The 13,266-nt window shown below is 39.6% G+C and overlaps 1 protein-coding gene across 1 annotated transcript in view; it reads left to right on the forward strand.

Annotated features, from left to right (window-relative positions):
- The first annotated feature begins 269 nt into the window (after positions 1 to 269).
- agap1 (ArfGAP with GTPase domain, ankyrin repeat and PH domain 1) overlaps positions 270 to 13,266 on the forward strand; it is a 649,558-nt gene continuing 636,561 nt past the window's right edge. The window contains exon 1 of the mRNA XM_059967178.1: positions 270 to 1,264. Coding sequence (XP_059823161.1) covers positions 1,042 to 1,264 — 223 coding nt within the window. The 5' untranslated portion in view covers positions 270 to 1,041. The remainder of the gene's footprint in view (positions 1,265 to 13,266) is intronic.

A 13,266-nucleotide genomic window follows, 5' to 3' on the forward strand; every position in this document is an offset into this window, starting at 1 on the left:
TTGGATGTAACCTCAATGAACTCCATTAGGTTGGTTGAATATGATGTTATATTATAGAGATATAAACTACGCTGCTCACTCGGTAATTTGTGCTGGGATGACATTGTATGGGTACGACTGTGCTTTGCTGGGATGACATTGTATGGGTACGACTGTGCTTTGCTGGGATGACATTGTATGGGTACGACTGTGCTTTGCTGGGCACGTGTTAGAACTCTGCTTGTGAAAGGTATCTTTACTGAGACTGCGCTGTTGAGACATTTCCTGGATGGATTTGCATCGGAATTATCATTGTCCAGTTGGGGATTAAGCAGAATCTGAGCTGGCGCGACATTACCAACATGTGCTGGGTATCGGGCTGCTATAACACAGCTGGAACTTTGGGACTGTGCTGCAACTGTGCTGAGCAGAATTTTGCCTGAATGCTCTGGGCTGACATTGCCCGATGCTGGGTCAGCATTGTGCGGGTCTGAGTTCCTCCCGCTGGAGTGACTTTTGGAGCGTTGCTAGGCCCGCTTTGCCCGGTTGAGGGCTGCGCTGGGCTGGGCAGAGCCGGGCCGGGCCGGGCCGGGCCGGGCCGTGACGTCACGGGTAGTGCGGCAGCCGCGGCGGCGGCTCGGGATCAAGTGCGAGCGGGAGCGGGAGCGGGTCGGGGTTTGAGCGGGAGAGCCAGAGCTCAGCCGGGCTTCGAGTAAGTGCGCCGAATACGGGCCATTGCGGGAAACCAGAAACCCCAGCCTTGTGGTGAACCTGGTCCGGTCCGCTGGGAGACTAGCAGCGCGATGTGAGAGAGAGTCAGAGTCGCCGCTGCAGACAGCCACCCGCAGTCGAAGGAGTGGGGCAGAAAACACGGGCAGAGCGGCGGCTTATGGAGCAGATTCTCGCTGGATCCTGTGTCGAGACTGTGGGACTGTTAGCGGAGGAGAGTGCGTGCGAGGTGGTGGATGGTGGGTTGAGACTGTGTTATAGTTTGGTGCTTCCCCAACCCCTCCCCTCCTCCCCTGTTTTGGTGACCCTGCCTACCTCACTCTGTGTCCCTGTATGTGTGAGCGCTTCCCTACCCCTCCTCTCACCCAGCCGTCCTTGGGTTTCGGTGAAATGATGAATTACCAGCAGCAGCTGGCCAATTCCGCGGCCATCCGAGCCGAGATCCAGCGATTCGAGAGCGTCCATCCCAACATCTACACTATCTACGACCTGCTGGAGAGAATCGAGGACCCCATCCTTCAGAATCAGATCAGGGATCATGTCATCAGCATCGAAGGTAAGGAGTGTTTACGGACTAGGGAAGGGATGATCGTTATGGACAAATACAAAAAAAAATTAATGAATTGTTGGCAGGGGAAGAGAGACAATTACTGTAAAATGGATGACTGTCAAGAACTTTAAAGTATATTTTTCAACTTGCCTGTGGGCTGTTGTATAACCAATTTTCCATAATACCATGCCATTCAAAAATTCGAGAGCGTGTGAAAAAATAGTTTTATTTCACGTGGCATTATTAGTCAGTTTGATTCAGTTCTTCAGGTGGCATAACGAGTAGATTGTTGCATCTCGCAATTTGAGGCCTGTTACAGTTAGCTGAATTAGCTCCAGTTAGCTCCAATTTACTGAATGCAGCACTTATGTGCCAGTAAAATTATACTTGGGTAAACTGAAAAAGTTTTTAAAAATACTGTTTAATAATTGTTATGTGGAATCTTATGCAGCAGTTTGTTAGTGAATGAGAGAGTTTTTGTTTAAAGCCATGGTTAGAATTGTAATGATAAAATGTCATTCATGCGCCAGTGTATCCAGAAGGAAGTTGTCATTTGAGCCATCTGTCGCTGCTTTATGTTATGTTGAATATTTTTCTTATAGTGTTAATGATTAATGTTATTTTTCAATTTTGTTCAAATTGCATCAGAACACAAAATGGTCTCACTATAATAATCTGCACTAAACCAAAAGGAAAATAATATTTGAAACAAAATTGATGAATTTTACTTAATCTTCCGCAATGAATATTTACAAGAATGTAATAAAGGTTTGACTTGAACAAGTAAAACAAACTAGTTCATTTAAAACGTTATTGTTATATTATCATAGGCACAATCAGTGGTATATTTTCAAATTCATTTCCTTTTGAGTTCTTAAACTAAATGCAGTAGGATGGTTTATCACTAGGTAAAGATTGGTAACAGATTGCCAAAACAATAGATGGAATTTTAACGAGCAAGAGGACCAATATGCAATTGAAGAAGACACGCTCTGGGGCTGAAACCTGCGCAATTCAGGGGAATTTTAACTTCTTCAGACTTTTGTTAGGCTCTGTTATGTAATGCAGTGTTGTGTTAGGTGTATATGGGGAACCAGTAGCAAACATCACTATTATGGGAGTGTGAAAATTAAACTGCTGAGGGAATCTTCCTCATCAAAATATGGTGTCTGGGAGATTCTCATTTCTCTTGCATCAAATTTTATTATGTCTTTTTACATCAGAATGTGAATGGAACAAGAAACCATCTATAGAATAATATAATGAATGTGACCTTGGTGTACTGGTATAAATTATCTCTTAATGGCTGGATATAATTTAAGCATGTTATATCCCTTTGTGCTTTAGAACTGTGTCCCAAGCCAGTTAATTGAACTTGTGACTTCATTTTTTTCTTGCATTAATCAGTACATGAGCTTTGTGTAATTTTATATGTGATCATATTAGCCGCTTGTGACTTATGGATTTTTTTTCTCAGTTTTAACCTTATGTAGGTAATTGCTGATTTCAATGTTCTATTTTAATAGCCCTGTTTAAACTGAGGTAAGAATACTTACCAGACATTTAGAACAAAGCTGGTACAAACTTTGCAAGCTATATTTTTTTTAGAATAATAGGTTAAAGAAAGGATCAAAGAGGAGGAGGAGGTGGTTTAGTGGAATATTCTCCAGTGGCCGCAGTGATACCGAGCACAAAGGAAATTCATAGTGTTTTTTGGAAGTCAGCCATATCATCACCAAGACATTGCTGCAGGTGTTTTTTTTTGAGCCAAATATCTTTAGTTAGTGCTTCTAAGACAGAAGTGGGGATGTTTGTGTTCAGGATATTTTGTGGTAGCTGAGGCAGTTTCTGCACATAGGAAAGAGTTGTACAAAATTCAGCCATGAGCTGATTAATTGGAGTTGGTTTAAGCCGTTTAATGACCATTTCCAGTAAGAGAGTCTAAAGTGCTTCCCCTTGACATTCAACAACGTCACCGTTCCAAAACACCCACTGTCAACATCCTAACTGCGAACCTTGACCCAAAGCCTAACTGGACATTCTGTATGAATACTATTGCTGTAAGAATAGGCTGCTGCCTGTGGCATGATACAAGGCTGATCTCTTGATTTCCACAAAGCTTTTCCACTATCAGACTTTCAAGAATGCTCTCTCCGTTGCTTGGAAAAGTTTAGGGTCAGCAACATGCAAAGAAGTTGATACCTGGGACAATTGGATTGTATGGACCTTTGGATTTGCACTCTTTTCACTGTGTCAGAAATTTTTGACAGCAGCTTTGCCAGCATCCTTCACCTATGACCTCTACTGTCAAGAAGGATAAAGTCACAAGACATGAAAAAACATTACAACCTAAAATTCTCCTTCAGTCAGAGAAGTTGTAATCACTGTTTCTTCATTTTCAATGAAACATTATTCAGGGAATACTTACCAGCACTATGGATTTACCTTCAAATGGATTACAGTTATTCTAGAAGAACAGGTGACCACCAGCCTCCCGAAAGATATCTGAAGTTCACTGAAACCCTCTCTCACTGCTCGCCCTATGTGATCTCTGCTGCCGTCCAACTCTTCAACTAGGTGTACTCAGCCAGACCTGTTAGCTCAGCCTTTGGAAGGGTCTTGGCCTGAAGCGTCAGCTATAGATGCTGCCTATCTGCTAGCATTTTGCGTGTGTGGCTTTGGATTTCCAGGGACTGCAGACTTTCTCTTGTTCATGGAGGATAATTAGCAATATGTAACACATGCTAGTTCACACTGCATTAATTTTTAAAAAGCGTCAAAAGTGGCTAATACTTAAATCATGTTCTTGCTTTCTATGCATTTTTAAAGGATATTGAGAATTGTCATTTTTGTTCTGAAAATTAATTGCTCAATATTTAGTTAAATTACACAGTTCAGGAGGAAATATGTGAAAGTGGGATTGAGACAATATTGCACAGAGCAGTTTGGTATGATGTTAAGATGGAAGTGTTTCATTACAATTCAAATACCTCAATACTGATCATAAAGCTATGCTCATCAATAATTGCAGCACAGTGTCATCTGAAACTCTGATGTATTAATGTGACTGGGACGGGGGATGTAAAAAAAGATTACCTTTATTTGACATGTATACATCAAAACATTGAAACATATGGTGAAATGTATAGTTTGCATCACAGACAAACACAGTCCCAGGACATGCTAGGGTCAGCCCCGAAATGTTACCATGCTTCTGGTGTCACCGTAGCATGCGCACAACTTTGGAATGTGGGGAGAAATCAGGCACCTGGAGGAAGTGCACACGGTCAGAACATGCAGACTCCTTATAGACAGCAGTGGGAATTGAAACACAATCTCTGCCACTGTAAAGCATTCTACTGGCCACTGCACCATCACACCACCTGTTGTCATTATGTCTTATGGCCAGTGGTTAGGCAATACAGAGTTTAGAAGAATGGTGGGTGCGAATTGATTTTAGAAGAATACTGGACGATCTCATTTAAATATAAAAAATAATAACAGTGCTCAGTGTGATAGATTTGGCATGATGTTTCCCTGGACCAGAGGTAACAGATTCAGAATAAGGAGTCAGCAATTCGGAACTGGTGTTGTATCTTGAGAATTCTCTATCCAGAAAGTTTGTGGGAGGCTTGTTCTCTGGGTGTATTGACGGCAGAGATTGATATATTCTGCCTGGATATATTCAGTGACTGAGCCCAAGGAAATTGTGGGATGTCGGGGTTAGTCAGACAAGTGGTGCTGAAATAGCAGATCCACTCTGATCTGAAGAGTGGTGGAGGAGGAATGAAGGATTGAATGGCTGCCTCTTGCTCTGATTTCCTATGATCATATGTTATACCGACCCACTTAGCCTGATCAGCAATCATTCATTTCAAGGCTGAGAGGAGCGTTATAGCCAGATACATTTTTAATTCTCAACACAATGGACTCATCTTCAAATCTATAACTGTTTAAGAACTAATTAGCTTTAATAATGATATTTTCACTTTTATGCTTGTAAGCAATAATTCCTGGAAAAGCAGTTTCAAACTCAAATAGTTGGCTTGATGGAGAGTGCTTGAACTTTTTGCAGGCAATAGAGGAAAAATAAATGCATTTTATTGAGGTGTGAGAGAGAACAATAAAGAATATGTTTAATGTTCCTGGATTTTAATAGTGATATTTGTGAGCTTATTTCAGGTATACCTGCTTTTGCATTTATTCTATGCAAAAGGAGCTGTTGCACAGAAAGGATACCTGAGCTATCCACCAGTGGGAGTGTACTATCTACCTTATCTTTTCCTCATCTGAAGCAATAGACTTCAACAAAATACAAAACCGTGCATCAGGACTGCGAATGGAATGATGAGATGCTCAGCATAGAGAGGAGAAGGGGTGAAAGGATTCCGAGGCACCAATTGATGTTACTCAGCCTGCTGAGATCCTCCGGCACATTCCAGCATCTGTAGTCTTTTGTGTCTCTATTTCATGTTCAATATTATTAAAGACTTTCTAAAAATGCAAATACACATCAAATGGATTTCCCTTATCTATTCTACTAGTTAGTTCTGAAATTTCAGTAGGTTTTTCATAATTTCATGTTGACTTTGTCTATTCTTGTTTTTATTTTCTTGTATACATTAACTCAATCCTTTAAAATAGACTCTGACATTTTACCAACCACTGATTTCAGACTATCATTTTGTTTTTTTCTTTTTTTAAACAATGATGTTATACTTGCTGTCCTTAAATCTGTAGGAATTATTCCATAGACAGCAGACATTTAAAAGTTGAGAACCAGTATATCCAGAATTTCCATGGCGATCTCTTTTAGCTTTTTGGGATGCAGATATCATCCTTTGGATTTATTAGCATTCATTTTTCCATCTCTTATTTTCAACCTAATACTAATTCTCTTTAATACCCTTTCTTGGTTCCTTAGCATTTCTGTGAATTATTTGTGATTATCTCTGGACATAAATTATTTGTTCTATTATAACACCATTTCTTTATTCCTCATTATAAACACTCCTTTTCCTGAATATACATATGTATGTTAAGCTTTATCTATCTTTTGCATATGTGTAGAACTTTTTACAGTCCACTTTTATATTTTCTACGAGGTTTTAAGTAATTTATTTTTCCCTTCTAATCAAATTTTTGACTTTTTGTTAAATCCTTGTGCTGTAAATCCTCAGGCCTGCTACTTTTTCAGGTTGCTTTAGGTGCCCCTTTTAATTAAGGATTTAATACTATCCTTACTACGTATATAAGTCATGGTTGGGTTACTTTTTCTTTTTGTGTTTTAGTGATGTAGTTATTTTATCTCTCCCTTAAATGTTAGCCATTGTCTATCACTGTTATGCCTTTTTAATGAAGTGCCCTATCTGTCATTGTCATCTCACTCCTCATACCTTTTATAGTTTCCTTCCTTTGAATATAGAATCTTAGTTTTAGTTTGAATTGCTCCACTTTCCATTTTAATGAAGAATTCTGTCATGTTCATTCCTGCAGGATTCAGGTTATTAATGAAACCTTTCTCACTGAGCAAAGCAATGTACCTCAACTAGGAAGAACTGCTCAAATTGTCTTCTCAGTGGAGTTTGAAAGTATATGACAATAACTCAAAACAAAAGTATATTCTATACATAGAGGCATCAAAAAGGTCAAAATTCTGATATTTTGTTGTTTTTGTTTTGAACCAGAAGTTTTATGCTTATGAATAAAGGATTTGCACAATTTATTTGTATACTTTGCACAATTACAATAGTTATAAACTGGAATTGTCACCTGAAAAAACTTCTTGTTAAGATTAAAGAAAACATTCCATTGATTATAATAGTTTTAAAAGTACACTAACAAACTGCTTGAGACCTTTGCTTTAATTTTTGTATGATGATGGCAGCTACCTAAAAGGAACCAGAGTTGTTCATGTGTATTTTTATAATTGACATTCAACAACAGAAATTAATATACCAAAAAACCCAGAAATTTTGATTTCTGAGACATGGCTGTGCAAATTTTCAACTGAAATTTTAATGAGGGTGAAGAGAGCCAAGTGGGCCTTACTAAAATACTTGTTATTTACAGTAAGAATTTATCTAAGTTTAGCTTTGTCTAAGTTCCAAAGATCATAACATGTAAAAGAACTGTTTATTAACTGCTGTCAATGTTTTGCTTTGGGTGATTTAAAAAAATGAGTGACTCGATGTGCTTTTAGAGTATTACAGGGTCATGGTCTGATTCCACCCAAATGCATTTTTAATGCTAATCATATTAATGATATGTATCGACCAGGGTGAAAATGTATTTGGCTGAGTTAATAAGTTCACAGAAATACAGAGATCAGTAGTGTTGTGGATAATATAGACAATCTGTTGCAGATATAGGCTGAGAAATGTCAGATGGAGTTTAATCGGGCCAAGAGTGCAGTCTTTAGGCAATTAAGTGTAGAGTGCCAGTACTCTGTTAATGGCAGTGCCCTTAACTGAGTTGATTTGAGGGGCCTTGGGTCTAAGTCCATAGCTCCCTGTAAGCGGCTGCACAGGTTGATAGGTAAAGCAGGCCTGATGCCTTTATTAGATGAGGCACTGAGTTCAAGAGCTTGGAAGTTGTGTCGCAGCTTTGCAAAACTCTGGCTAGGCTGCATTCAATTCTGGTTGCTCAATCATAGGAAGTCTGTAGCTGTTCTGAAGAATGTGCAGAAGAGGATGCTACCTGGATTGGGGGCATGTGCTGTAAGGAGAGATTGATCAATCTTGGATTGTTTTCTCTGTAGTAGCAGAGATTGAGGGGAGACCTCAGTTAAGTATTTATTACTAGTTTAATTAATTTGACACAACATTGTGGAACGAAGAGCCACTTCTAGCGTTGTACTATTCACTGTTCTAGTGTCTTCACAAAGGTGTTAAGGCACATGTAGTGATACATTTACATGGCAGAGGACTTAATTTTGTATTTGATCATTTTAAGGCAGCAGATAAAACATAAGGGACAGCCAGTGACTTTGTTATATTACAGTAGGGCAGGCACACCACATAATGACCAGTGCACTGATATTTCCTCTTGTGTTAGAATATAGAAATGGGCATTATTTGAAAATTAAGGAGTTACTTATCAAAGAAGGGTGATGTGATTCTCCCCCCCACTTTGAATTTTCTGAATCATTGGAACTCTTCCTTAATCGTCAAAGAAGAGTATTTGATTATTTTTAAGTTGGATGTAGATCAATATTAGATTAGCAATATTAGGGGTGAAAGTTTACTGTGGATAGTCAAAGGAATGTGAAGCTGAGTGTTCTATCGGATTCATTATGGTCTTGTTGAATGGCAGAGTAATTGAGATGCCAAGTGACCTAACCTGCTCATATTTGCTCTGTACTCTGGAAAGGTCTAGAGAACGGTCACCTTGATTGGAAAGCTGAGTTAGCGACTCATTTCCACAAATTTGGCTACTTTACTACATTTTTAAAAAAAAATTTTTAAATTAGTTTTTCAAAACATTTTACAAATTAAAAACCCCAAATCCCAATGAGGAACATTAAAACAGTGCAAAATTAAGCATACAATAACAATATGCTACAAAGGAAGAGAATTTAGCAAAAAAAAGCACCTGAATTAAAGACAAGTAAGCTTAGTGTCCTCCCCAAGCCCCACAACACAAGAAAAAACAGCAGCAACTCCAGACCAACCACAACACAATATAGAGAGTATACGTCAGGACAGCCAAACTCCCAGACTGTGAATACACTCAGCAACAGAGGATAATAATGCCTTCTACCAGAAAAAAAAAGGAGCTGAAAGCAAGGGACCGAAAAGAAAAAAAAACCCTAGTCAAGTGGAAGGTTATGAAAGTACTCGATAAAAGGTTCCCAGACCTTTTGGAATTTTAGATCCGAATTGAGAACTGAATAATGAATTTTTTCGAGGTCCAAACAGGCCATGATGTCGTTAAGCCATTGAGCATGAATGGGCGGGGCAACATCTCTCCATCTGAGGAGGATCAAGCGTCTAGCCAGGAGAGAGGCAAAGGATAATATTCGGCATTTGGTCGGACCCAGACATAAATCTGTCTCGCCCCAAAAACCGAACAGAGCAATTAAGGGATTTGGTTCTAGGTGCTGATTCAGAATACACGATAACGTAGTGAAGACATCTTTCCAGAATTTCTTCAAGCTAGGACAGAACCAGTACATATGGATGAGAGAGGCCACGCCCCTCTTGCATTTATCACAGAGCGGACTAACGCTAGGGTAGAATCGAGATAGTTTAGATTTAGACAAATGGGCTCTATGAACAATCTTAAACTGTAAAAGGCAGTGGTGAGCACAAAGAGAGGTTGAGTTAACCGATTTGAGAACTGAATCCCAGCTCTCCTCAGATAAGGAGATATTTAAATCCTGCTTACATTACTACATTATCTGAAAGGACACTGTCTATATTGGACCAGAAAACGAACCTGCTTGCAATGGCTTTGAAGCTGATTATTCCTGTGGTCAAGATCTTTTCTCTTAAGGTATTGCTTAATGAACCACTATGCCTGCACTTTTGCTGACTTCCTATCTGATTTGAAGTAGTGATCTGTACATGGGTTAAGTTCTGACCATTCTTTCAATGTTCATCCATGTGTATGAGTTCCAGTGACTGAATTTGAAAGTACTATTGACTTTGTTATCAATTTGTGCTTAACTGTGTTCACTCCTTTTGAATGTGAAAAGTCTTTGGCATATCGTTAGGCTTTTCTATATTGTATGTGTCATTGACATTAATTTTCAAACAAAGGTTCATTACTGTTGAATGCAAAGCATGTATTTGCATCATTTCTGTTTCACCGTGTGCTCATGTAATCTAAACACTTTTTCCAAGATCGGAAAGTTTTCATCTTGTGTGCTTTGGCTATCAACAGACAATCTTCCATGCAAATGCAATGACTCACGACAAAGAACATTTTACCTGTCTTGGCCTGGAAAATGTTGGGAAAAGACTCAGAAGTATGAATAGAGCCCTTGGGTTTTTTTTTTGGGTTCTTTAACAATGTTAACTATTGGGTAGGCTTGGGAAATGTCCATTTTTCAGAATCCTTTTTATCTGCCAAATCCATGTACAATTGTGAACTGGGTGGTGTATATCTGTCATTCACCTTGATCCAATGGAACATTGTAGTGTCGACATCTGCAGAGTTTTGTTGGCCCTAGGAACAGTCCCATAAATATGATTGAATCAGTCTGTTCTGTATTCACAAGAACACCATTGTATTTTGTCTTACCCAGTTTCTTCCCAGCCTGACTCTTCACAGTATGTGGGACTGGTCTGAGCACGCCAAAGACTGGCTTTCCATCTTATCTATGTGAATGTGCATTGTACCTGTTATGTGAATTTAGTGTCATTGAGCATATTAATTATCATATCTTTCCAACAATGTGCCAAGGGTTGACTTCAAAACATTATCATTGAAAACATACTTCCAGTTCAGGTTTATGGGAAAGGACTAGTTGAGACAACTTAAAACTGGCTTGTTTTCATAATTATCTCAGAAGACCTATCCTGGACCCAACATTGCAAAAATTTTTGCAACATTGCAAAAAAAGGTGTCTCTACTTCCTCAGGAGTCTGAGGAGATTCAGCGTGTCATCAAATATCTTGGCAAACTTCTATAAATGCTGGTGGAAAGTGTGCTAACTAGCTGCATTATAGCCTGGTATGGGAACACCAATGCTTTTATGTGGAAAATGCTACAAAAGGTAGCGGATTCAGCCCAGTACATCTACATAAAACAATGCCATAGAAAAGAAACATCCATCATCAAAGATCCTCACCACCCAGGCCATGCTCTTTTCTCACTGCTGACACCAAATAGAAGGTACAAGTGCCTCCGGATTCGTACCACCAGGTTTAAGAACAGTTACTACCCTTCAACCATCAGGCTCTTGGAACAAAAGGGGATAACAACACTCATTTAAGGACTCTTTTATCGAGTTAGTTCATGCTTTATTTATTATCTGCATTTGTACAGTTTACAATTCCTGATGGTTACAGATCCTAGTTTCAGTTACTGTTTTATAGATTTGCTAGGTATGCCCATAGAAAAAGAATCTTGGGGTTGTATGTGGTGATATGTATGTACTCTGATAATAAATTTTACTTTGTAAAAACGAGAAAGTCTGCGCTGGAAATCCAAACAACATAGACAAAATACTGGAGCAACTCAGCAGGTCAGGCAATCGGCATTTTGGGCCAAGATCCTCCTCCAGGTTTGTTGCTATGCTGTGTAGCTATATTGTTGTTGAGATGTGAAATCTGGAGCAAAAAACAACCTGCTGGAGGTACTTGACATATAAAGTAGCATCAGTGAAGGGACATCATTTCAGGTTGAGACCTTGCATCAGGACTGATGGGGTGGGGATTGATGAGCAGGTGTGGGAAATGAGAAAGGTGTTTGGAGAAGGAGGCTGGTAGGTGCAGGTAATGAAAATTACTTTTGTGCAGATGGATCTGGATGGGGCAGTGCAGAGTGAAGGTTGATGAAAGAGACTGGAAGGTGATGGGTGGAACGGTGATGTGTGTGGAGAGGGCAGATGAAGTCAATTGGGAAGGGAGGGGGAGTTTCAAGAAATGGTGGGTGATATGTGGAAACAGGTGTGGTCTTTTGTTTTGGGCAGATCGAACCAAGTAGGGCAAAAGGAAAGGGAAGATAGATACAGAGTGTGGAAGGTGACAAAAGGTACCTGATAAGGGAGACATGATAAGCAGATGGAGACAGATTTGAGGGGGAGGGGTGTGGTGGTTGGATAGAAGGGTTATGCTAAGGGAAAAGATAGGTTTGTGGGTGAAGGAGATGAAGGAGGAAAAAAATCCAGTAAATGGGATGGAAAAGTTGAACAAAAAGCGAGAGAACCAAAATGGATCGGTCGGGATGAGAAGGGAACACATGGGGTGTGGTCACTTGAAATTGGCCCTCAAATATACCAGCCTATCCGTGTTATACGCGAGGGATATGTTCCTCACAGTTGATGCATAGTATGGAAAACTCATTATGTGAATAATTATTTAAATGGAGAACATAGGGATGTGTTCTGGGGGGTTTCCTAAATAAGTTTTATCTGTAATTTATTCACATTTTCATACCAATACAACACAAAAGCAGAGCCACAAGGCAGCATTCATATTATATTTCATCAATTTAAGGTAATATTCAACATAATAAATCGTAGGAAGTTAACATACTAGGGTGTACAGTACTCACTGACAGTGGTAGGTGTGTAGGCTCCGGGAGATGAGTAGTTGTGCAGTGGGCAGCTTTACGTGGATTGTCAGGATTATCAAGGACAGCAAGGGATGAAGGAAAACTCACAGAACTCTCTGGCAAGTTAGTGGAACTCTCAGAACTTTCTTCTTCATCGTTGTTATCACCTTCGGCATTGGAACACTTAAGCAGAATCAACCTGTCCTTTGCTGCCTTGAAACCTGACGCAGTCTTTTCATCCTTACTTATGTAAGTACATTTCGACATATGCTTTCAAAAAAGCCTGGTCCTGTCTGCATTAAACACCTGCTTTGGTGTGATGCCGAACTCAGCTATCATAGCCCACAACTACACAGGGTAGTGTCCAACAGCTTTGTGGTCAGCACTAACCTACTCACCACGCACAACTAAGTTGTGAAGCCTGTGATGATTAACAAACTTAAAAATCCATCCCCTACTTGCATTAAAGCTAACAATATCACTTGACACTTCCTCACTAGCCTCTGAACAAAGGTGACCATAAATTTCCAAAGCTTTCACACAAAGATGATTGGCACTGAGTGTTAGTTTTTTTTCTTTGTTTCTTGCTCAATGTACAAACTCAACATTTTCTCCATTTTTGTCATAATCTGGTGATGCATTTTGGTAACAATCTTTGAAGACACTTGAGATGAATCCATCACTGCACTTTTTATTTTCTCAGCAATTTCCTTTATGTTCCTGAACGTGGACTTACCCAGGCTGAAGTAGTGTCGCAGAGCTGAGTTACCTTCACCTGACGTGGC

The sequence above is a fragment of the Hypanus sabinus genome, chromosome 4 (genome assembly GCF_030144855.1).
Source record: "Hypanus sabinus isolate sHypSab1 chromosome 4, sHypSab1.hap1, whole genome shotgun sequence".
In the NCBI taxonomy this organism is placed as follows: Eukaryota; Metazoa; Chordata; class Chondrichthyes; order Myliobatiformes; family Dasyatidae; genus Hypanus; species Hypanus sabinus.